Source organism: Notolepis coatsorum (assembly GCF_963971535.1).
Source record: "Notolepis coatsorum genome assembly, chromosome: 15".
Lineage (NCBI taxonomy): Eukaryota > Metazoa > Chordata > Actinopteri > Aulopiformes > Paralepididae > Notolepis > Notolepis coatsorum.
The window spans coordinates 92,726,867-92,753,491 of record NC_140179.1 but is presented as its reverse complement, the minus strand read 5'-3'; the positions used below and the strand labels follow the sequence as shown (position 1 = coordinate 92,753,491).

At 44.8% G+C, this 26,625-nt stretch overlaps 1 protein-coding gene across 3 annotated transcripts in view; it reads left to right on the top strand.

Moving 5' to 3' along the window:
• The first annotated feature begins 6,713 nt into the window (after positions 1-6,713).
• Positions 6,714-26,625, top strand: part of LOC311241351 (uncharacterized protein) — a 57,679-nt gene continuing 37,767 nt past the window's right edge. For 2 of the 3 annotated variants that reach the window (XM_084330135.1, XM_084330137.1), the window contains exons 1-4: positions 6,714-6,758; positions 10,562-10,674; positions 12,772-12,852; positions 16,854-16,919. In XM_084330135.1, coding sequence (XP_084186261.1) covers positions 10,579-10,674; positions 12,772-12,852; positions 16,854-16,919 — 243 coding nt within the window. In that variant the 5' untranslated portion in view covers positions 6,714-6,758; positions 10,562-10,578. The remainder of the gene's footprint in view (positions 6,759-10,561; positions 10,675-12,771; positions 12,853-16,853; positions 16,920-26,625) is intronic. The other variant, XM_084330136.1, reaches the window with a different exon arrangement.

Sequence of the window (26,625 nt, the reverse complement as noted above, 5' to 3'; positions counted from 1 at the left end):
ACTCTGATGGACAGGTCGTCCAGTGCTCGATTGTCTATTGCTGGGGGTAAGCGGTCGATGTGTCGGATCTCCTGGATCACGTAATCCCATATGCGCCCATACCTCTGGTCCAATGCTACCAGCGCTGCTGTGTATGGGGTGGTGGAAGTCGCGTAGGCGAGCGCTATATTATGTGCGCGGGGTACCTTTAAGTGCTTCAGTAGGATGGCGTCTTTGTGGCGTTCATCCAATACATCCACCAACATGGTCTCCAGACACATGCGGAGTTCTGTATACTGGGCCCGGTTCTCTTGGGTGAAGTCGGGTACCATAGGCGTGCCAATGTATGACGCTGACTGTGGATACATCGGCGAGCGTTGGGGGAGAGGCCTCCTAGGCGAGTCTCCTCCCGCTCCTTGGTATGGGCTGGTACCGGCAGTGTACCATGGCCCGCTTGTCCAGGTGCTGTTCCTCGGTGCGGGTCGTGCGTCGTGCTCACCCGTGTATAGAGTCGGGGGTCTGTAGCGCAGCTCCGCGGGAGTATAGCCTGGGCTGTACCGGACCTCCTGGTCCGGTAGAGTACTGTGCTGTCGTCGGGCGTGGTTCTCCTCCTCTTCCTCTTCGTCTTCAGTTAGGTCATCCAGTGCTTGTAGTCTCTGGTTTAGCCTCTCCACAGGATATGCTGCTCCTTCCCGGTTGCTAGGTCTCGCTTGGACCGGTGGGGGGAGGTGGTCTGTGGGGGGTATAGACCTCGTCTGTTGGTCAAGTTCAGGGTTGTTTACTCGGCTAGGGGATGCCGCCCTGGAGGTGTGTCTAGACGAGTTCCTGGAGCCTCTGGCGGAGGGAGAGGGTGTTGTCCGTCTGATCAGCTGTTCTATTAGTTGCGCTTGCTGTCTGTCGCGCTCTGCGTCCCGTAGGGCACCAGCAGCTGCTCGCTGGCTGTCTGCTCGGTCTCGGGCCACATTCTCTTCTCTCTGAATGCGTCTTATTTCTAGACGTATATGCTCTTCTTCGCTCCGCTGCTGGACCTGCAGTCGGTCGCGTTCAGCAGCGGCGTTCAGGCTGATGAGGAAGGCCTGCTGTAGGGTCCTCTCTGCCTCGCTGGGAGAAGGCGGTTGTATAGGGGAGCCTTCCCTCGGGGTACTCCTTGCGGAGCCTTGGAGCTCTATCTCCACGGTGCTCTCCCCGTCTTCTTCCGTGCCGAGTTCTCTCTCGGTAGCGTTGTATTCCTCCCGGGACTCATCGGGGACTACTTCTTCAGTACTGGCGGGGTGTGAAGTCATGTCTGGTTCCCACTGGTCCCCACCGTGAACTTGGTCAGTTACATTAGAGCCCGTAGGGGCCTCTATGGTCGGGGTAGTCTGGGCGTTGGGGTTAGACATACTTTTACTTTCTAGTTTTACCGCGTTTACTGTTAGTAGAAGACTAGGTTGTTGACTGACAGCGTAAGCCTCTAAGTACTGAGGGAGCCGTCGTTCGCGCTGCAGGCGTTGGTTAGGAGGATCGTTTCGTGGAGTGTTCATCATAGGCCATTTCAATATTAATAACACTATATTAATATTACACTAATTACCCTCCGGCTCGAAGGACCAATTGTAACTGAGGGGTACAATTCCCTGACTGTATTACTAGATATGATACTTACTACCACTACCTTTGTACTTAATATTCGGCCACCCAGTACACGGCATAAATATATTATGATGAACACTGTCACGTAGATGAAACGGATCCAACACAAATGTACGAATTAGAAATAGGTCTTTATTTCTACACAGCGATGGTGTGTAGAGCAAGCACTTAATCAAATCAATCACATTTATGAATGGAAATTAGTATGCACTTTTATGGCAAGAGTATTCGTCGGTATATCAATAGAGAATGTCCAATCTCTGAAGGCGCAGGTGGTACATATACGACCTGGAATAGTTTAAGGAATAACAGCAATGATACTTTAATGATTATATACTGGACACACTAGGGGGGGTTAATCCGGTCGCTTGTAAGCCGACAGGAGTAGGAGGGGGGGGGGGGGGTAGAATCCGGCTGCCTCATCCGGCCAAGGGTATCCCAGGTGAACCCACTGTAGTGCCGTTCAATGCGCCGGCAATCCTTGGACCACAGATGAAAGCAGGTGGACTCTTTGTGGGCCGGCGTCATCCGGTCCACGGAGGAGAGACGTGAAGCGACCTCGTCTTGCAGAGCGTCTCCTCACCTTGCGTCCTCTCCAGGGGGGGGGGTTCCAACACACGGCAGTGTCGGGGGTCTTTATCCATGGAATAATCAAAGTATACAAAGCATAATCCGTGCCTGGGAAGGCGGGCTGTCGTCGGTAGAATAATCCGGTATACAGGTCCACTCGCTCGTCGGCTCTGGGGCTCCTCGGGTGCAGCTTCACGTGGGGTCAACCACCCTGGATAAGCAGCCAGTTCTCTGCCCGAAACGATGGGGTACTGACTACGGTAGTATTCTCACCGTACGAAGCACTATATTAACAGACTATTATTAGCTTAATAGACTACGTCCAACTCGACGATATAGTGCCAAATATGACTATTCAAATATTAATATACACGATGTCTCAATACCGATGGTAGGCGAACTTGGCCTTACTCCCACACGTGGCGTCGCGGGGAGGCTTTACGTCTGTGACTCTATTGGAGGGTAAGAAACTGGACTGAAAAGCAAGTCCTACTTTAGTAGCGCAGTATATATACGCACTATGAACAAATAGTCCCATTAGTGGTGCGGTAGCCAGATTCCTACGCGGAACTAGGACTTGTTCGTACATGTGGAGCGGTACGTTTGAACTGGGTCTGAGGGGTATGGCAGCCTGGCACCAAGGTCTCGACCAATAGTAGAATGGAGACTATTATGGGATGTTCAGTAGGCTAGAATGGATATTCAATGCATATTGTACAAGGAATATACAAGGGATATCAGGGAATATTAGAGAATATACAAATACAATTAAATATATATATATAAATAAATATATATATTCGGTTTAATCTGGCCCTTCACAACAATTATTATTATACGTTTACATTGCCAAAACAATCAAACAGTATTCCGTAGGATGTCCTTTTCTTGTCACAGCAGCTCACAAATCTTGCTGCTGTGTTTGCACATTGTTGTATTTATCTGAGTAGTAGGGGTGTAACAGTACATAAAAACCACGGTTCGGTACGTACCTCGGTTTTGAAGTCACAGTTCGGTATGGGTTTTCAGTACAGTGGGGGAAAGTTGGGCTTTCCATGTTCCATTCAGGAATGATGTAAGTAAGTAAGTAAGTAAGTAAGTATTTATAAAGCACCTTTCATACATGTCATGTAGCTCAAAGTGCTGTACACAATTATAGGCATATATAACGATAAAAGCAATAATAATAATAATAATAATAATAGTAACGTAAAAATGAAAATAACGTAAAAACAGTCATTTGCTTACCAGTTTGGGAGAACAGGTCCGCACAAACATTTCCGCTCAGTGGCAACCGGAAATGCACTAAACCAATGCACTTGTATGGTAGGTAGCAATGTTTAGGTCTTATAATGCTAGTGTAGTTACGTTTTTGTCAGTGGTCATAGTTGGGTCCATAGTGCTTTACCAAGTCCCATGGATCCATCAGTGGCCGTGTATTTGTGTGCGTATGTACCCGTTCGCTCATGTGGTCAGTGGCCAGAGTTGGGTCCACAGGACTTATCCAAGTCCCATGGACCCATCAGTGGCCGCGTCTTGTGGTAGAAAGAAAGAAAAAGAAAAACGCATAAAGAAAACAGTCTAAAGTTTGAAAGTTTGGGAGGTCCGCAGAAACACGCCTTCAGCTCAGAAGCTGAGGCGTGTCAAAAACTTTTGAAAAACTGGAGGCGTGTCTCCTATTGTACCCATTCCTTCATCTAAAAAGTTTGAAAGTTTGGGAGGTCCGCAAAAACACGCCTTCAGCTCAGAAGCTGAGGTGTGTCAAAAACGTTTATGTAGTACGTTTATGATGTAGTGTATATATATATATTATATTAGATTGTGAAAGAAAACAGCCCCCGGTGGGCGGTCCTTAGTGGTTAACATACCGTTGTATTCGTTCGGTACACAGCCATACTGAACCTAAGGTCCAGTACTGAAACGGTTTTGTACGGATACGTGTACCTTTACACCCCTACTGAGTACGTATGGGAGTTTTGAGTTATTTGCCATGTTTTCAAAGTCTCTTTGGGTGTTTGCAATTTGTGGGAAGTATATGTCTCTGATGTCTTGGTATAGTGGGCAGGTTGTTAAAAAGTGTAGCTCGGTTTCCACTTCTTCTTGTGTGCAGTGGGTGCACAGTCTGTCTTTTCTGGGGAGCCAGGTCTGCCTATGGTGGGCTTTCTCGATGACTAGGCTGTGCTCGCCAAGTACCTAGTCAAGGATCTTCTTAGTTTTAGATCAGTCACAGTGCTCAGGTATTCTGCCACTGTATACTCTCTGTTTAGGGTGTCGTGGAATGTATTATCATGTCATTATAGACAGCTTGACTGACCAGCTATATAATGTGCTCAGATGTGGCAGACACTACTGTCCCTTTAAATCTCTTCTTCTGCTAGCAAGATTGTTTAACATTCCAGTTAGGAACATCACGAACATCACCGCCTAGCCAAGGCTGGTTAGGATGTTTTCTCCACATCTGCTAGTCGGTTACTTTGGCCGCAGAACTCTTGTGGTTATGCAGCGCCTAAAACATCCCAGTATAGAGGGGCTGGGCATGGCAGGGATGTGTGAGGGGGTGGGGGATGGGGCTGAAGTAGTTGGGGGAGATTGTGTGTGTGTGGGGGGGGGGGGCAGAGGAAGGAAGTGAATAGAGTGAGAAATGGGGGGAGCTGGCATGGCAGGCGCACATGCTGAGCAGAACATTGGATTCATTGAGAAAAGCACTCTCATATTACTATATATTATATATATGATGTGATCTCTCCGTTTAAACACGGTTACAGTGTTTACCGCGTCTTTGAGTAAGGATGTGTAAAGAGAGAAAAAGAGAGAGGCTGAACGGTGGGACGAGTGGGGAGGTGAAATGCATGTTTCCCACCATGCGGTGGTGACCTGTTCTTGGCCACTCCTCCTGAAGCCATTGTTGTTGGCGTTATTCTCCCTGTTTTCAAGTGCATAGTGGTGGCCCCCCGTCGACTCCAGTCCAGGCAGGTAATTTACATCCGACATGTCTCTGTGTGGGGCGAACCGATAGCTGTTGATATGTCCACACCTTGAGGCATTTCCATACCATCTAGTCTTTACAATTCAATTCACCACACAGTAACAACACGCCTGATTCTATTTGAATTGCATATAGTCTCTAGACTAGACCCATCAGCTCTGAATGAACAGGTCATTTAGATCAAGGACACGTCTACCTATATCAAATTAGATTAGATTAAAATGTGTGTCATTATACAGCCACAGCTACAGTAGTAAAAATAAATTTGTCATCCAACCAGAGTGCAAAGAGTCAAGTGCAATAGTAATATACAATGCAGTGATTATGCTGGGTATAAAAATATATAAATGAGTATAGTAGTGAAAGCAGTAGCCTAGATGAAGTCACAGCTAAAAGTTGTTGTTGTTGTTGTTGTTGTTGTTGTTACATTGGTCTAGGCTACTTTAACTAGATTTGGGATATCTAATCTTTAATTTGGGAATACTACACAAAGACAGAGTAAATGGTTGCAATTAGTAGCATAAAACAAATGAATCGTGATACACGTCATCATAAATGCACACAACACATATTTCATATCGCAACAATGTGCAGTACACAGTTTTCATGTTGTACCTCGTTGTTTGCATTTTTGTACTTTAGGTTGTACTTTTAGTTTGTATAATTTGTATATAGTGTTTGGACTTTATTATTTTTCACCGTATGAAGCACAATCTCAGGGGGGGGGGCGCCTAAATATTAAAGGCAACCAACTTGTGTCTAACCATGCCCAACTTGCATCTAGCCACGCCCCCGCGGCAGCAGCAGAGCAGAGCTCTGCCGCGGAGCTCCGTCGCGGCAGCATTATGTAGCAGTAATCCCCCCTTTTTTACTATCCAGAACTAGCTCAATTGGCAGCGCTGAATTGCTGTGGATCCTATGGCCCGTTGCTGGCAAGTTCGATTCCCTTCAATTTTTTTTTTTTTTTTTTAACGTGCATTCGCATTCTTTCGCCGTTAAGTTTAGGCATAACTTTAAGCATTGTTTCGGAGTTAGTTAAGGTTAAGGTTAGGCATTGTTTCGGAGTTGCTTAAGGTTAGAAGGGTTAAGTTTAGGCGCTGTTAAGGAGCTGTTTAAGGTTAGAGTTTGTCTTAGAGAATGGCAATATTTTTTTTCTTTCGCCGGTTAAGTTTAGGCATTGTTTCGGAGTTGGTTAAGGTTAGGCATTGTTTCGGAGTTGCTTAAGGTTAGAAGGGTTAAGTTTAGGCGCTGTTAAGGAGCTTAAGGTTAGAGTTTGTCTTAGAGAATGGCAATAGACAGCCTATTTCTGCGCTGCAGCGCGAGGCAATAGACAGCCTATTTCCGCGCTGCAGCTCTCTCGCGCTGCCGTGGTCACATGGGCGTATTGGCCAATCAGAGAAACGCTAAACACAAGTTGGTTGCCTAAAATATTCACGCTGCCGGGTTCTTGCTTTATCTGCTCCAGTTGCTGGGTGTACAGTAGGTGGCGGTATGCGCCTTTCTGTGGTTGCGACCCGCCATTAATTCTAAAGAAGAAGAAGAAGAAGTAGACGACAACACCGCGCGTCCTTTCTGCAGTCTCGTCGTTCAGGTAAACAAAGGTACATTAGATTGGACGAATTAATGAATGAAAACTTTATTTAACAGATTGCAGAATGGGTACAATACAGTACGGCTCAATACACACAATTGTTAGTAAATAAATCACGGAACGATAGCTAGTTAGCCCGCACCATCCAGGTACTACTATAACGTTAGCTCCCAGTCCCAGAACGGTAGCTAGTTAGCCCGCACCATCCAGGTACTACTATAACGTTAGCTCCCAGTCCCAGAACGATAGCCAGTTAGCCCGCACCATCCAGGTACTACTATAACGTTAGCTCCCAGTCCCAGAACGGTAGCTAGTTAGCCCGCACCATCCAGGTACTACTATAACGTTAGCTCCCAGTCCCAGAACGGTAGCTAGTTAGCCCGCACCATCCAGGTAATACTATAACGTTAGCTCCCAGTCCCAGAACGGTAGCTAGTTAGCCCGCACCATCCAGGTACTACTATAACGTTAGCTCCCTGTCCCAGAACGGTAGCTAGTTAGCCCGCACCATCCAGGTAATACTACTACGTTAGCTCCCAGTCCCAGAACGGTAGCCAGTTAGCCCGCACCATCCAGGTAATACTATAACGTTAGCTCCCAGTCCCAGAACGGTAGCTAGTTAGCCCGCACCATCCAGGTACTACTTAGCCCCTTTCGTGACTGCGTGTAGCCTGGGGCTTGGTAAAGTGGCGTTAAATCGGGCGTCAGGAGCTGCGAGACAAAGCAAAGCTATATCCGAGCCATTTGTCATAATACCGTTTGTATACTTTATGGTCGTTATCCTGAATTATACGTACAGATGCAGTCTTAAACGGTTCATCTTCACCTAGGCCCGATTATTGACCGCAAAATGGTTGGTGCGTAAAGAACGCCGGGATAGTGTGCAGCGCTGTGCGGCCTTCTGCAACCTATCCTGCAACCTACCCTGCAACCTATCCTGCTGCAACCTATCCTGCACCCTATCCTGCTGCAACCAATAAGCCAATTACTTAAACATCTTTTTCACAAACATAGCCACAACACTGGTAAACAAACTACCCTCCCACTCAGGGCATTATGGGGTAGAACACATAGTAGCATACTACAAAAACCTAGGGGTCCACAAAGACGACTTCAAACTTGAAATGGTAACAACCGATGAGGTACTCAAAAAATTTAGCGCCCGCCAACCTAACAAGGCCACTGGCCATGACAACATCCCCTCCAAATTCCTCAGAGACGCAGCAGCCGCCATCACCCCAGTCATCACACACATAATAAACCTCTCTATAAAACAGGGGCACGTCCCCAAGGACTTCAAAATTGCGAGAGTGACCCCTCTGCACAAAAAGGGCAGCAAATTAGACCCAGGCAACTACCGCCCTGTTTCTATTCTTACCTCCATCTCGAAAGTCATGGAGAAAATAGTCTACGAACAGGTCGAAAAGTACCTGGCGGAAAAAATCGAATCTACGAATTCCAATCTGGCTTCAGAACGTCCCACTCCACTGACACATGCCTCCTCTATTTGAACGACCACATCAAACAAGAGGTGGACGCGGGCAAATACTGCGGCATGGTCATGCTGGACCTACAAAAGGCCTTCGACACTGTCAATCACTCCATTCTAATGGACAAGCTAAAAGCAATTGGTTTTGATAGCTTATCAGTGAGCTGGATGCAATCCTACCTGGAGGGGAGAGAACAGATGGTAGAGGTAAACGGTACTCTACCCCCCCCCTCACAGTGAGCTTACTAGGACCGCTACTCTTCCTAATTTATGCAAATGACATGTCGTCAGCCTGTGACTGCAACTTGTTCCTGTTTGCGGACGACTCAGCCCTGCTGGTCTCTGACAAGAACAAGTTGCAGGTTGAGAAAACCCTCAGCACGGAACTAGGCAAAATCTGCATATGGCTCGCTGATAACAAACTATCATTACACATGGGCAAAACAGAGTCCATTCTCTTCGGTTCAAATAACAAACTTAGCAAGACCGACGGCTTCTCAGTTACAGTGGGTGACAATATTGTCACAAGGAAAGACGAAATTACCTACCTGGGTTCCATCCTAGAGGCAAATCTTTCCTGTGACAAAATGGCATCCAATGTAATAAAAAAAGTCAACCAACGAACTAGATTCTTGTACCGGATCTCCTCTCTGGTAAACAAGAATACCCTGAAGACTCTGGCAGGAGCACTCATTCAAGGGTACTATGACAATGCGTGCACCTCATGGTACCAAAGCACCTCAAAGGCGCTTAAAACAAAATTACAAACATCACAAAACAAACTGGTCAGACTACTACTTGACCTGAACCCCAGAACCCACCTCACCCCTGCCCACTTTGACAACCTAGGATGGCTTAGAGTAGACGACAGAGTACAGCAACTTGCAATGGGCCTGGTCTACAAGATACACTATACGACCGGGGTGCCCATGTACATGTCAAAATACTTCCCAAAGGTCAGTGAATACCACAACCACTACACCAGAGGAAGCTCAACAAATCATGTTAAACCCAGATTCGGCTCAAACAAGGGACTAAACACGTTTCGCAATTATGCCACAACAATGTGGAACACCCTACCCAAAGCTGTAAAGGAATGTGAATCCCTGCCCACATTCAAAACCGCTCTTAAAGAGCACCTACGGGAGGCTGCAATTCGAAACTGGACACCGTAAATGCCCAAAACCCCCACCACCTCCTAATAGACAGCCTCCTCCCCACCGCATGTATATATTCCCTCCCCGCCGTATGTATATTTCCCTCCCACCCACCCCCTCCTAATGTACAGTCCCCTCCCCATCATATGTATATACTCTGTCAGGATCTAGGGGTAACAGTACTGTATATTTGAATACCGCTTATGTCACAAATGTATCAGTACTAAATACCTATATGTCCCTATGCCATAAATGTCATGTATGTTGTGTATGTCATAAATGTCTATATGAATTGAAAATGGGGGACCCTGATGGAAACAAGACAAACGTCTTTTTCAGGTCTGCATCCCCTTAACAATTGTATGTATTGAGCCGTACTGTATTGTACCCATTCTGCAATCTGTTAAATAAAGTTTTCATTCATTCATTCATCCTACCCTACAACCTATCCTGCTGCACCCTATCCTGCACACTATCCTGCACCCTATCCTGCACCCTACCCTGCACACTATCCTGCACCCTACCCCTTACAACCTACCCTGCACCCTACCCTCTTTACAACCTACCCTGCACCCTACCCTCTTTACAACCTACCCTGCACCCTACCCTCTTTACAACCTACCCTGCACCCTACCCTCTTTACAACCTACCCTGCACCCTACCCTCTTTACAACCTACCCTGCACCCTACCCTCTTTACAACCTACCCTGCACCCTACCCTCTTTACAACCTACCCTGCACCCTACCCTCTTTACAACCTACCCTGCACCCTACCCTCTTTACAACCTACCCTGCACCCTACCCTCTTTACAACCTACCCTGCACCCTACCCTCTTTACAACCTACCCTGCACCCTGCCCTCTTTACAACCTACCCTGCACCCTCTCTGTGTGTGATGTCAATCCCCTCGGCTAGTCCTGCCCCACTGGCCATGTAACCAGGAGCAGCCGGCGGGACATAAATAGTACTTGATATACGCACGGATTAATTAAGTAAAAAAATGTGGTATCTATCTATCAACCATATCAGTGTCGTTGCTATTTAGGCTCTGGTTGGTTGGGTGATTTTATATTGCTCATTTAGTTTTCGAATTGAATGTGTTTTGCATGTGTTTTGTCACAATGGAGTTATTTAGCATGCATGTTTTTGTTTCTTAGGTTCAGTCTAAGTAAATATGAGTGACGAAGGGACCGTGTCGCCCAAAGAGGAGGTAGCGGAGAAGAGGGGGCGTGGAAGACCCCGCAAGACGCCGCAGGTGGAAAGTACTGACGTAAGTAACGCTAATTCTTATATATAATATATATCTGTATTATATATGGTTCATAGCTTAGCCCATGTGTTTCCCTACTTTGCACGTGCTCAGGTCAGTTCATTACAGGCTATTGAGTGGCAGGGGGGGGAAGACAAAAAGGTCTCATCAGATTGGTAGCCTGTCAAAATGGAAAATATCTGACCCTATACAAAGACCTGTGATTCCACTCATTGACACTAAGATTAAAGAGAAATCGGAGATGGTCACCTTTTTATTCTTTTTACCATTTCGAAGTGAGGACATCCATAACCACCTTCCTGTGGTCTAGCAGGTTCGTCGGTGGTGTGTGTAATCCGAACTCCTTAAACCTAGTCTTAAAGCCCCCATACCCCACCTCTGCTCCTCCTTGAATGGATGATATAGCGGGAGCCGACGCAGAGACTGGCTCATGTAGCTGTCACTCACCTGTTGCCTCCTCCGTATTGGATTGCCCGGTTGCTATGAGCTCCAATTGTAAACACAGCAGAAAATGCAACAAGAGACCACACTACCGTAGTGTCGGCCTGCAGCCACACATTTCTTGCGTTTTAAAGTGTTTCCTCTCATCTTTCCCCACACACATGGCCTTGATGCGTAGAGCAATTTAAAACACCCCTCTACTCAAACTAGGCCGTGTGTCTCCTTCATGTCTGACCGTGTGGGTGATTGACTTCCCTTTTTAATTTGAGAGATTCAGAAATGACAGCGTTCACACGGCGCGCTAAATCGGAGCTAGTATTGCACAGGGCGTTTTTAGCTCCTATTATCAACGACTCATCCAATCTAGGCAGCTAACGCTATATCCACAGAGCTTGTTATAGTTAATGGAACTTGGCAACCGGTCGGCTCCGGCCACCTTAAAGTAGCCGTGGGTGTCAGTTTGCTGGCTGTGACCTTGAGAGAGCGAGATCTAGAGCGGTTCAGGCTTTGTGTCATAACAAAGTCTTTGATGTCCAGAGCTGCTTGCCGCCGGTGCAGGCCGTAGCCTATCTGTGACCCGTAGGCGCCGGGACGGTGTTGGCGGCGGTGGCTCTCGATCTCGTAGCCTGCGACCCCTACTAATAGGGGTGTAACGGTACACAAAAACCTCGGTACGGGTTTTCGGTACAGTGGGGGAAAGTTTGGCTTTCCATGTTCCACTCAGGGGTGATGTAGTGTGCAGTAACTAATTGTACTTGTAGGGCTGTCAACGAATATTAATATATTATATATTGAATTAATAATTGACTTGTAAAAAAAAATATATATATATTTATTATATTAGATTGTGGGGAAAAAACAGCCCCCGGTGGGCGGTCGTCAGTGGTTAACATACCCTTGTATTCGTTCGGTACACAGTCGTACGGTACACACTGAAACGGTTCGGTACCGATATGTGTACCTATACACCCCTACCTATTGCCTAATAATGAAGCGATGCACATGGGTGTGAAAAGTGACACTGTGAGGAATGACTTGTTTGTCCTTTTCCCCCCAGTTACCTTATTATTGGAGAAACACGGTTCTTTCACAAGTGGAAAAACTTAAAGCAATAAATAGTTATCTTTTTGTTCTATACAGCATAATACAAATTATGTATTAAAAAAAGAAATACGAAACCATATGCTCTTCATCATCCGGGTCAATTGGTACCGGTAGTTATCTTTTCGTTCTATACGGCATATATATATATATATATATATATATATATAAAATGAAACCATATTCTCTTCATCATCCGGGTCAATTGGTTATCTGCCTAGTTGGTAGGGGTGGGGGAAAAAATCGATATGTAGTAATACCGCGATACGTTGTGTGGCGATACTGTATCGATACAGGGACGCCAAGTATCGATATTTAATTATTCATAAAACATTTTTACATTAGATAAAACATGTTGACAGTTTTACTTTGCAGTTGAAAAAGGTAATAAATTAAATTTGATAAAAAAAAGATATATATATTCGCAATACTCAGCGTATCGCGATTTATATAGTATCGTGAGGTCTCTGGCGATTCCCACCCCTACTACTTGGTGTCGCCTGCATGTATCTGCCTGCCTGCCTGCCTGCCTGACTGTTGACTTGCTCTTCTCAGGAGCCCAGCGGGTCCCCCTCTCCAAAGAGGCCCAGGGGACGACCGAAGGGGAGCAAAAACAAGCCGGCAGCCAGGGGCAAAGTAAGTCAATACCGCTCGCTTGTTATAACGCCGCAGAGTTATAAGTGTCCCCCGTACACCGTCCGCCCTTAAATCATATTAGCGGGGATTGATTCCGTGGGATGAGGCGGGAGCTGCTCGTGGTTTTCCACACCACACCTTCCAAGTTTGACTTCCTAGACTCTCTCTCTCTCTCTCTCTCTCTCTCTCTCTCTCTCTCTCTCGTGCGCCTATGTTCCTTTTGACAGTTAATGTAGCTAACCCCATCCTGTTAAAAGGATGTCCTGTTGTTACATTATGATATATTGGGTTAACTGCAATTTAGCCGCTTCCCCCTCACTGTCAGAAACAGACCGACCAGCGCTTCCCTTCGCAAGGCCTCGTTTTTTTATTTTTTTTTAAGAGATGCTCACTGTTGCACTTCCTGTCCTCCAGCTTCCTGTAGCTTGTCATGTACAGTGTGGTACAGGTGCAGAGGCCGCAAGACCGTTTCCAAGCTGACGCTAAGCACCCCCTCCGCCCCCGCCCCCGCCCGGCACACACACAGCCCCAGTTCTTTCCTCCCCTCCCTGGCGTCTCCATAGCAACAGCCGATTTCTCCCTCACCCCGGCCCTCCACTCTCCCGCCATGCTCCGCGTAAATACATACACAACGCATGGTGTGGGTTTATAATATGTTAGCGCGGAGCAGCAAGCAGGGTTCCCCCCCCCCCCCTCTCTCTTGCCCGGCACTCCACCAGCCGTCTCTGAGCCTCGGTCCAGGTGGCCGGCGAACTGGAGTGCCCCTGTCTGTGGCTTGTATCCTTTCGGCAACAAACCCTCCCTTCCGAGTTGCTCTGATTGGCCAGCGATCTACGCTCGTTTCGCCCCTACGCCCGCGCGCGCATGAGCCGCGATAAGCCCCTCAGGCAGGCAGGAATACTAAACTCGAGTTAACCTAATTTATACAAATGGAAGTATTGATTTCGCCGTAACGAATCATTAAAAAAATATACCGTTAACTGGAATATGTTGTTTCTTCACACATATGTTGGATTATGTAATTGGTTTGTCATGACGATTTGGAGACTCACTTTTATTTCCTGTAGCTGGAAAAAAATATGTTTTCCTGTAGCTTGGACCCCTGCCGGAAACTTGGCTCTTTTTCTAAACGAGCCGACCGACTGCGACTCACTAGACACACCCAGCAACATCCCCTACACCCCACTGTGCAGCACCCAGCTCTTTATGTGTACATGATGTTTACAAGAATCAAGAGGTTTATTTGTCACATACATACCAGGGTGCGTCTATGCCAAATACAATGCAGTTCGGTTTCCGGGTTCCTCTGATTGACCACTAAGCCCACGTGACCGCGCGCTAGCACCAGCGTTTCCGTTAGCCGGTAATTACCGGTATTTTACCGGCAAAATCTGTTTAAGTCCGACATATTTTATCTCTCCGGTCTTAATGTCCGGTGAAAATAATTCCCTGAGTCTAAGCACAATTTGATTATTTGAATTGTATTAAAATAGGCTAAAATTAAATAGCCTATGCGATGAACGAAACGATCATTACATTTGTTTCCTCGTTGCTTCTAATAATGACAACAACGTTGTCGGCGAGAGCTTAGTGCTGGGTGTGCGGACTTTTCTGAAGCTGTAGAGCCGCAGTACCAGCAGTACAATGCAATATTCCAGCAGTACTCCAATTCAGCCATTTTCAGCCAATGTTGGGTGGGGGGCGCTGTTGTGCGGTTCCCAGAAAAGAGCCAATAACAGCTGAACAGCTTCTCTGCAGCGCCATACTCTTTGCAAATAAGTCGTTGCGAGGTGGAGAGAGTCGTCACGCAAACCCACGATAATGTTGCCGTCTCTCTGCTTTCTCAGTTCTTCGCTTGATATAATTAATACAAATGTCCAATATAACGGAATTCGTTAGCTCATAAAAATGTGATTATAACAGACTGCTGTTTAGTGTCGGACCGACTGCGTATCGGTCTATTTTATTTCAAGTCAGCAGCAGCACGGAGTATCGAGGGACTTATTTTATTTGGAATATATTAATGACTGTATACGTGAAGTTGAACATTATGATATGTGTGACGTGTCTGATACAACGAGGTGAAGCGATGTCGACTCGAGATTCATTTGGGGGTGCGTGTGACAGAGCTGCTGCAGCGGGAGCTTGATGCTGGTAGCGTATCGCACTAACTTGAGAGGCGAGAGATAGTAATTTGATTCTGCAAATCAATTTCTCATTCTTCGCTTGATGTAATTAATACACATGTCCAATTATAACGGAATTCGTTAGCTCATAAAAATGTGATTATAATAGACTGCTGTTTAAAACTCTGACCGGAATATCTCGAATATGTCCGGTGATAGAAATCTTGCAGGACACTCAGACCGGCACGAATATGTTCTAACGGAAACGCTGGCTAGCACGCCCCCCTTATCGCCCGCTGCCGTGCTGTGAAGCGGAAGAGCCAGCGAGGCGACGCGAGGCGGTGGTTTCAGCAGCAGCGGCCGTCTTCTTCCGAGGCGGCTCGTTCTTATTAACCCTAATGTCATGCATGTTGTGTATGTCATAAATGTCGATATGAATTGAAAATGGGGGACCCTGATGTAAACAAGACAAACGTCTTTCTCTGGTCTGCATCCCCTTAACAATTGTGTGTATTGAGCCGTACTGTATTGTACCCATTCTGCAATCTGTTAAATAAAGTTTTCATTCATTCATTCATTAATTTCTCCCCCACTACTGTGTTCCCTTTGGATGTGTTCTCATAAACAATGTTTGTTTACACTGCACACGACACTCGAGGCTGCATGGGTGTAATCTCTCCTCTAGCTATATCAAAGCGGTTGCGTTCAGGAATCGATGTTGTGATGTCCTACGGATCTTCATCTCTAAAAGCCCCACGCAATACAGCATGTCTTGAATGTTCAGGCAGGAATTCACCGCAAGAAAGGACATCACAACGTCGATTCCTGAACGCAACCTCTTTGATATAGCTAGAGGAGAGATTACACCCATGCAGCCTCGAGTGTCGTGTGCAGTGTAAACAAACATTGTTTATGAGAACACATCCAAAGGGAACACAGTTTCTTGAGTCTGGCGTTGTTGTACTTTATCTATTTAGTGTTACTTTTGGGAGTAGTGGGGGAGAAATGAATGAATGAATGAATGAATGAGAACTTTATTTAACAGATTGCAGAATGGGTACAATACAGTACGGCGCAATACATACAATTGTTAAGGGGATGCAGACCAGAGAAAGTCGTTTTTCTTGTTTACATCAGGGTCCCCCATTTTCAATTAATATCGACATTTATGACATACACAACATACATGACATTAGGGATTAATAAGAACGAGCCGCCTCGGAAGAAGACGGCCGCTGCTGCTGAAACCACTGCCTTGCGTCGCCTCGCTGGCTCTTCCGCTTCACAGCGCGGCAGCGGGCGATAAGGGGGGCGTGCTAGCGCGCGGTCACGTGGGCTTAGTGGCCAATCAGAGGAACCCGGAAACCGAACTGCGTTGTATTTGGCATAGACGCTACCAGGGCATACAGTGAAATGCGGGTGATCATGCCCGCATCGATTGTGCAATAATAAAATGGACATAGAAAAAAAAACGGGTAAGACATAAGGTGTGCATGATAAAATAGACATGCTAAATTCCTGAGAAGGCACTGGTTCCTATGTACAATATACAATTTTAACTGTCATTATGTTATGCTTACTATATCTACACTATACAAGAACCACATCTGTTCTTTCCTTAAAGTGACTTTTATATTCCTCATTCCTTTCAAGTGACTTTTTCGTTGAGTTTTAAAGTGATTGTTTAAAGCGGTTGCAGCGTTTGTGTGTGTGTGCTCATGTGTACTTGTGAGTGGAGATTCAAGGTCTACATTTAGTCATTTAGCTGACTTACACACGTTCTGTACAACAAGTGGGCAGGATTCCACCGTCATGCCCTGCTCATGTTGAGTCTCTGCAAAGCCCTGATCTTTTGGTTTTGTTTGTTTTCCACAGAAGGCGGCGGCACCCGCAGCAGCAACCACTGCAGGAACAAAACGCAGAGGCAGACCTAAGACGGAGGTAAGAGTTCTTGCATATCGGTGCTTTAACCCTTTCACTACCACACTACAGAAGGGTTAACAGTCTGTCGTGTGGCAGTGAAAGGGTTAACCTTCTGTGTTGTCACAGTGAAAGTTAACCAGTTGGTAGTTTAAGGGACCAATTGTTTTTTGAAAGAAGCCCAACTGATTCTTTTCAGTTCATTCATAAAGCACTTGCATCGCTGGTTTTATATATACATTTTATATCGGAAATGTTCAGATTTTTATATTCTGCTTCCGATGTCTCAAAAACCATAAGCCTGGTCCAAGTGCTTTCTGGGTGGACTTGGGGACGTCTTTTAATTTGCTGAACCATCGCTTGCTCTTTCTCTTGTCACTTTCTGAAAAGTGTTTTCTGATAACTATATGGTCGGTCGCGTCCTTCATCTTGCCTGGCCATGAATAGGGTTGGGTACCGTTCACATCGGTATCGGTACCCAACGATTCCTTTTTCCGGTACTTGACTCTCTCTAACTACTTTTGTAAAAAAATAAGTCCAAACTTCTCAATTTCAACTTTTTGTTGTTTATCGTTGCAACACACCACATAAAATAAATCGCACCATGTATTGTGTTTTTAAATGCTTAAATAGCAATAATATCTGGCCATCCTCAGTAAATATTATCAAACTCCTCTGACCTCGTTTGTGCTTTCCAAAAGACCCAACAGGACGGGACAGTAATATATATATATTTGTGGAAATGGCTCCCTTTTGTCTAGTATATTACACTCTTATACTAAACATGTAAAGGTACCGAAATTTGGTACCGGTTGATGTAGTGTGAATCGGTACTAGTGTTGTCAAAAATATCGAAGTATCGATACTGAATATTTAAAACGGCTTCGATACTCATTTCCCGAAGTACCGATACTTTCTGCAGTATCGGTACCAGCTGGCGAGTGTTCTACCGCAAGTTGTTGACGCGCTGTTCAGAGCGCTCAGCGTGCTTGCCCCCCGGCTCCTCCGAGTCCAGCCCTCCCCCTCACAGAGTCACAGAGAGCCGTCTTCTTCAGTTAGTAAACAAACATTTTAGCTGAAGATGGTAAATGCAGAGCCTCCGCAACTTGTGCTTGTGGATAAAGAAAACGGCAGAAGTGCTGTTTGGAGGTACTTCGGGTTTCAAGTAAACAACGAAGGACAAGCTACAAATGCCCCAATGCTATTTGCAAGCGGTGTTAGAGCAGTGCCAGCGCCGATCTCCATAAAGAAATGAAAGAGGTTCGTGACAGCTGCTCTTTCAACGTCACTGTGACTGAAGCATTAAACCATTAACTAGTTTAATACATGATACGTTGTCTAATGATGGCGCATAATATCAACAGCTGATTCGTTGTAACGTTACAGCTACCAGCTAACGTTAGCTACTGCTAGCTCCGTTAGCTTAGCTGGCTACTTGTATAATTACTGCATGGTAACTGAGTAACGTTAACGTTTAAACGTTATGTCGAGGTCATACAATACTACAGTAGACATAAGGTTAACGTTACCCCGTTTCCATCAAGTGTTTAAATAGCAGCAATCTTGTTGAAAATGTAACGTTACTAAAATGCTCCGAGCATAGCCTCTCTCTCTCTCTCTCTCTATCGCTACCTCTCTCTCTCTCTCTCTCTCTCTCTCTCTCTATCTACCGCTACCTCTCTCTCTCTCTCTCTACCTCTCTCTCTCTCTCGTTATCTTTAAATAAAAACGAAACTGTTACTAACTGTAATATAAACAGTTCAGTTTGTCAGGTACATGCAACACAGATTACAGTGTTTACATCTGTCTGCTTGAGAAAATACCATGTTCTGCATTTGCAATACAAATGATTGAAGTGAGATGAACAGTTATTTTTAAATGTGTGATCTAAAGATAAACAAAGGGTTTTAAAATTGTTATATTTATCTTCTCTTATAGTACCAGAGAGAAGCAAAATTTGAAGCTAAATTTGTTTAAAAAAAATATATATATATATATTTATTTTTTTTGATATAGAAATAATATCGAAGTATCGATACTTTTCAAGGTATCGTATCGAAGTCGAAATTCCAGTATCGTGACAACACTAATCGGTACTCTGTAGTACCGAATTCGGTCGATACCCGTAAAAGTACCGAGCTCGGTACCCAACCCTAGCCATGAAATGATTGATTGGTAGGACCGTCTGCAGGGGGAAAATAGCATTTTCTAAATGGAACATCCCTCCCAGCTTCCTTCTTTTCATAAAGAAGTCTTACTCATCTCTGCTATTGGGCACTGCGCCATGTGCTCCGCTTAGACCGTGGCCACAAAATCCCATCCTCGTCGCCATCTGTAATGGGAAATATTAAAGGACAAAACGATGAGCCGTTTACATGAATCATTCTGAGTCATTATTAATAATAGAAAGGTTTATTTCACCGTGGCCACAATGAAAGGACAGTTTACAGACAGATACATCATGTTCACACATAATTGTCTGGCCGTAAAGTGACCAAGAGCTCTGTTCAGATACAGTTAAATACACAGTTGTCAGACGTAACATAATATATCAGATATGATGACGAAGGTAAACAAAAATGGTTCTCAGTCACTGGAAGCAACAACAATTTTGTTATGGCTGGGGAGATGTTAGTACATTGGAGTCTTCTTAAAGAGACACACACACATTAACCAGTCAAGCTGGTCACACTGAAACAGTCAAGCTGTATAAAATGATATCTCAACACAGATCTATAATGACATGATAATATTTTCCACGACAAAAGTCATTACGACGTTTTAGTGCACTTCAAGCGCTAAAGGGATTCATAACTTATAGCAGGGTCAATCTCAGTGTTAGTACTCGTCTGTTTCTTTTCTTTTCATACCTTTTTAAGTGAACGTGGTCTTGTCCTTGTTGTACCCATGTGTAATGTTGATGGTAGTGGGTGTACACAGATGAAAGAGATAGGGGTGCACGATAATTATCAGGCCGATAATTATCGGGCCGATATCAGCAATTATGACGTCATCCCGATAAACCCGATAACATTATTGATAGCTCCGATAATATATAATACTTTTTTTTGTTAAAAGAAATGCGGTGTGGGTGGATTGGGATGAAGAGCGTTTGTTTTTATTGTAGTCTCCTCCCGTTTTGCCAGTACTGTGGTACGACTGATAGCGTGTGGTTTAGGAAGAGGGAGTTTTTCACAAATCCAGCGCTCCCTTTCTCATGCGTGGCTCTGAGCAGCACAGATGGTAAACAAAGATGGTGGCGACGTCGGACTTTTTCAAAGTTTCAGAGGAAAACAGTTCGCTTGCTATTTGTAACAAATGCAGACGTTCCACGAGGAGGGAAAGGGGCAACAAGCTATAACACATAATAATAATAATAATAATAATAATAATAATAATAATAATAATAATAATAATAATAATAATGACTTGGATTTATATAGCGCTCTTCACTGACCCAGAGCGCTTCACAGAGTCCATTATTCGTTCATACACAGTCATACCGGTGGTGGTAAGCTACAATTGCAGCCAGAGCTGCCCTGAGGCAGACTCACGGAAGCGTGGCGAATAATCAACAATCAATGTTTTATCTGCTGACAAAGCACAATACCTGTTTGTTTTTAGAATGAATGAATGAAAAACTTTATTTAACAGATTGCAGAATGCGTACAATACAGTACGGCTCAATACACACTTGTTAAGGGGATGCAGACCAGAGAAAGACGTTTGTCTTGTTTACATCAGGGTCCCCCATTTTCAATTCATATTGTTCACTCATTGTTCAGGGAAACGCATTTTTTTTTTTTTTTATCCACTTTTTCTCCCATTTTCTATATTTTCTCCCATCCCAATTTCGTATCATCCAATTCAACCCTCCCCTGTCACGGACGCTGTTTCTTGCCTCCCACAAGCCGGCTGCAATGTGGACTAAGTCATACATAGCACAAGTCCCCTCCGGTACTTGAGGTAACAGCAGTCGCATCTTTTCACCTGCGCAGCTCGATCTCTCAGTGGCGAGGAGTAACGCGTGGGAGGCTCACGCTGCCCCCGACACTTCCTGATTCTACTGCGCAGGCGCACCAACCGACCTGTAGGAGTCGCTGTCCACAACGCCCGATCCCCACCCATCAGTTTCCCACCCCCTAATACGGCCAATGTGTATTAGTACGGACGACCAGCTAAACTGAAAGCAAATGTGGAGCGCTGGGCTCAAACAGGCGAGCCCAGCGTCTCCAGCATTTCGTGGCGAGCGCCTTGCCCACTACGCCACGTAGCCGCCCAGGGAAACACATTGTTAATTACATAAATATAGTCACTTTATTTGAAGAGTCAAAACTGTTCTCTTGGCTTTGTTTTGTTCATAGTAGTAACGCTCATGTCATGATAAATCTGGTTAGGTCAAAAACTACAGGAATATACATGAAAAAAAAATATATAATACAATAAATATATATATATATATATTATCGGTATCGACCTTGAGGAGCAGAAAGTTATCAGTATCGGGGTCAAAAAATCAATATCGTGCACCCCTAGAAAGAGAGCAAGTCTGGGATATAGGTCCCGACTCCCAGGCTATTAGCCTAGCCATCCTCTCATCCTCTGTCGTCTTAAATGCTATGTTCTTTTGGTAGAACTGTTCGGCTGCCGCAGGAGTGTTGAGAGAGTAGCAGATTCAGTTCATGGTTATTGGTATAAGCTGTAGTCACGAGAGACCTGGGACATGGTTTTTAGCCTCACATATGTTATGTAGCTTGGCTTTTAGCCATAAACGCTGCTGAGCTTAACCCGGAAATGGAAATGGGAAATGCTGAAATAATAACGTGACTTATTCTAAAAGTTATAATTATTTTGTCTCATCTTGTTTTAGTCAACTAAAATTAAGAGAGAATTCGTCATGGTTTTTGTAAACTACATTTTTGTGTCCTCAGTTGTGGTCAACGATATTTAATTAATAATTTAGTGATGTTAGCGTCACATGGTCTTCAATAACGTGACGTCACGTCTCGTTGTCGTCGCGGGAAAAAGCTTTGTTGATGAAGATCTTTCGTCATCAATTTCGTTGACAAAATTAACACTGCAGGTCGGTTGGGGACGCCTGCACAGCAGAGACAGGAAATGGCGGGGGTAGTGTGAGCCTCCCACACGTTACACCTCGTTAATGAGAGTCCGCGCTGGCAGGTGAAAATATGTGACAGGCTGCCTCCTCGTGTACCGGAGGGGACACATGACGCAAGGCTTCTATCCTCCCTACAACCGGCCAGTGGGGGGCATATGCGAGCAACGTTCAAGACAGGGGAGGGAAGAATTGGCACTGGAATTGGGATGGGAGAAAAAAATAAAAAAAATCTGAAAAAGTGGACAAAAAAAAAAAAAAAAAGGTTTACATTTACATTTAGTCATTTAGCTGACGCTTTTATCCAAAGAGACTTACAAGTTCTGTACGACAAGTCATCAACCCTTCTATCAGCTGAGTAACAATGTTCATCAAAGTGTTGCATGTTACAGTGTAGGTTAGTTTATTAGGACAAGTGCATCACAGTAAGGTTAGTTAGGGTTAGGTCTTTTTAAAAATGTATTTTTTATTTTATTAAATTTTTTCAGATAATGGTTGAAGAAGTGCGTCTTTAGTCGACGGCGAAAGATTGGACGGGTTTCGGCTGTCCTAACTGGGGTGGGTAGTTCATTCCACCATTGTGGGGCAAGGACTGAGAATAGGCGACTTCTCTTTGATGACCCTCCCGGAGCTCGTCTGAGGCGGCCAGAAGATGCAGAGCGTAGGGGTCTTGAGGGTGTGTAGTTAGAGACCATTGACCGGAGGTAGGCAGGAGCGGTTCCCTTTGCCGCACGGTATGCTAGGTCGAGGGCCTTGAAGCGGATTTGTGCAGCAATGGGGAGCCAGTGCAGGTCCCTAAGAAGTGGGGTGACATGGTCCGACTTCGGTAGGTTTGAGATCAGGCTGGCCGCTGCGTTCTGAATGAGTTGAAGAGGCTTGGTGGCAGTGGCTGGGAGGCCAGCGAGCAGTGCGTTGCAGTAGTCGAGGCGGGAGATGACTGTTGATTGGACGAGGAGTTGGGTGGCTTCTTTTGTCAGGAAGGGGCGGATCCTTCTGACGTTGCTCAGGAGGAATCTGCAGGTTCTGGTTGTCGCTGCAATGTGAGCAGAGAAGTTCAACTGGTCGTCGAGGACAACACCAAGGTTCTTGGCGGTCGGGGACGCGGTCACAGCTGCATTCTCGACTCTGATGGAAAGGTCGGTCAGGGGGGAGGATTTGGCCGGCAGGTGGAGCAGTTCTGTTTTGCTTAGGTTCAGCTTGAGGTGGTTGGTCGTCATCCAGGCGGAGATGTCGGACAGACAGGCCGAGATCCGCTCAGAGACGTGGATATCTGAGGGAGGGAAGGAGAGGAAGAGTTGAGTATCATTGGCAATGATACGAGAAGCCATGAGACGTGATAATGTTACCCAGTGATTTAGTGTAGAGCAGGGGTGTCAAACTCATTTTCACAGAGGGCCACATCAGCATTATGGTTGCCCTCAAAGGGCCAAAGACCGTATAAATGTTAATGTAATGTAAAATAAATGTAGCTACTCATTTACATATTGTTAAACATGTTGTTTCTGTATTTATTACTTATTCAAGTTATACATATTGCATATGCATTTGCATAGATGTAAAAATATATGTTAGCTTATGTTATTTTAACAAATAATTTTAGTTTATCAGAACCCCATATTACTCCACCAATCAATGATCAAACCATTCAAGTAAATAACAAAGAAGAATATCATCAAATACAAGCTATGACATTAAGTTTGTTCAAAAGCTTTTTGTCACAGTCAAGAGGGGCAGAACTAACAACTGTGAGCTGCAAAGAACACGTGGGACAGATGTAGCAGATGTTACAAAAACAAATGGCTGCACACAACCTTGCAGAGGCCATACATCCAACTAATGGAAGATAGTTTAATTAACTTTAATTAACAGATTGCAGAATGGGTACAGTACAGTACAGCTCAATACACACAATTGTTAAGGGGATGCAGACCAGAGAAAGACTTTCGACTTGTTTACATCAGGGTCCCCCATTTTCAATTCGTAATGAAATTGCTATTATGTGTCTGCATGAACACACAACTGTAACTGTACTCAAAAATAACAAAATAAGGGTTGTCTCAGTTCACAACTATATTGGTCAAGTTTTGGGTGGGACTTGTTTGCGTCCCTACAGCTTCTTATTCAATTGAGCGAGATGCTCGGTTATGTCACACAGCCAGTTTGCATCCGACAGTTCAGACAATAATTCTTCAACCCTTTGTTACCTATTCCGCCTGGATCTTTTTTGTATTTTGGGCTGTAAAATTGTCAAAGAATGTTTGAGGAGTAAGTGCTTTTGGCTTGTTTCCTTTGTTACTTCATCAATACCTCAGATGTTCAACACACATGTATGTGTAAGAATGTGTAATAACTAAGGCTGTCAAAGCTTTATTAACGCATTAACCCACAATTATTTTAACGCCGCTATTTTTTAACCCAAGATTAATGTTAAAAAAAATAAATAATTTTTTTTTTTTTTTTTTTTTTTTTTTTTTTTTTACCAGAGCTCTTGGGGGGCCACATCAAATGACGTGGCGGGCCGCATTTGGCCCGCGGGCCGTGAGTTTGACACCTATGGTGTAGAGGGAGAAGAGAAGGGGTCCTATGACCATAGTTAAAGACAGTAGAGGTTGAGTACTTTATTATCTAAAGATGGTGAGTTAGAGTGTTGTGTTCATTCATAGTTAAAGACAGTAGAGGTTGAGTACTTTATTAGCTAAAGATGTTAAGTTAGAGTGTTGTGTTCATTCATAATTAGACATTAGAGGTTGAGTAAATATCTAAAGATAAGTTAGATGTCAATGTTTTGGTTTGATTGTTTGTACTAGTAATGTTAATGCTAGTAGAATAGACACAACGTGAGGTAATCACCATCCATTTTAAACCGGTTATTACCTAATGCTAACGTTAGCAGATAGACGCGAGACTGGTAACGTTACAGCTTGGCGTTAGCCTAATGCTAACGTTAATGTTAGCAGATAGAATAGACACAACGAGAGTCTCGTTAATGTTGTTATTGATTGATTGATGAGTCGGCGTTAGCAGAATAGACACAACGAGAGTCTCGTTAATGTTGTGATTGATTGATGAGTCAGCATTTAATACAGAGGTGCTTCACAGCGCGGCGTTTCCAATATTATAAATACGGAAACGGCTGTTCTGCGAGGGAGGAAGTCACGGAAAGAGCTGTAGAGCGTCAGATAACTGGCGGCGATAAGGGGGGCGTAATAGCGTAGGGTCACGTGGGGTCAGTGGCCAATCAGAGAGCAAAACTCGAACGTGGAAGCAAACTTCTGTTGTCGAAAGTATTCACGCGGTGGGGACCACCCCAGAGTTGAGTGAGGAGTTGATGGTTGCAGTTAGGTATGGGAGGATGTCCGGTGCTATGGTCTGGAGGAGTGGGGAGGGTAGCTGGTCCAGCTGGCATGTAGTCGGACGGTTCGACGTTACTAGTGTCAGGGTCTCGGCTTCTGTAATGGGATGAGAAAGATGACAGAGTGAAGGATGAGGTTCTCGATTCAGTATTTGGAATGGGTGGGGTTGGGAGAAGGTGCTGCGCAGGAGTATAAATGGTTTTGGCCGCTGTGGTGGCATGAGAATCTTTGAGGTTACCAAACACAGGGTGGGAAAGAAGCCTTGACTGTATCTATGAACAGCACCTGGGCCCTCATTTATCAACAATGCGTAGAAAGTGTTCTATTTCCGTTCCTACGCACGGAATTTAGAATGTGTGTATGCACATAAAAATCGGCATTTATCACACGTGCGTACACAGGTCCTATGCACACCTGCAAGTACTCCGTGTTGATAAAGGCCACTTGTTCTACGCTCCTCGCTCGTGCACGATTTAAGTATTTGCATATAGAACCGCCTCTAATTAACCATATACGGTAATGATAATGAAACACCCCCATGAAATGTGGAAAAATGGACTAAGCGGACTTGAAACTTCACTGAGAGCGAGTCCTCCGTGATCAATCTCGCTGTCAGTGAAGTTTCAACGGTCTATTCTAACCAACACATTGAAGCTAGAAAGCATTTCGTTGTGACCAATCTTATTTGGAAACATGACTCATAAAATAATAGTATTTCACTTTTTATTTTAAACAATATTTAATCGCGTTTGGACTTTGGAGGTGGGTGTTCTGCCGCTGCGTCTGCCCCCCCCCCCCTCACCAAGGTCTAACCAACTAATTCAACGTATAAAGCATTTCCCGTTGTGAACAATCTTATTTGGAAACATGACACACAGAATAATAGTATTTAGCGTTTTATTTTAAACAATATTGAATCGTATGATTATAGATATTTTTAGAGAATAAATAAATCCAATGAAGTTGTCAAGTTCACAGACAACTCCGCTGAGGAGGAGGGAGCGTGTAGACTATCTTCGGTGCGCCGGGAGCCAAGGATGTTGACTGACCCAGTCCTGCTACAGAACCAGCACATTGACAGAAATAAATGACAAGCTGACCCGACATTAAGCACTGTAATGACTGAAATGAAATCAATTTCAGCAGGCCAACTCTGCGCTCTACAATGCCTATTGTGCGCTCCGTGGTTTTGGTCAGAGTCATTATGGCTTCAGTGGATAACCCTGATCTGCATTTAAGTGATGTTTTTACAGATACA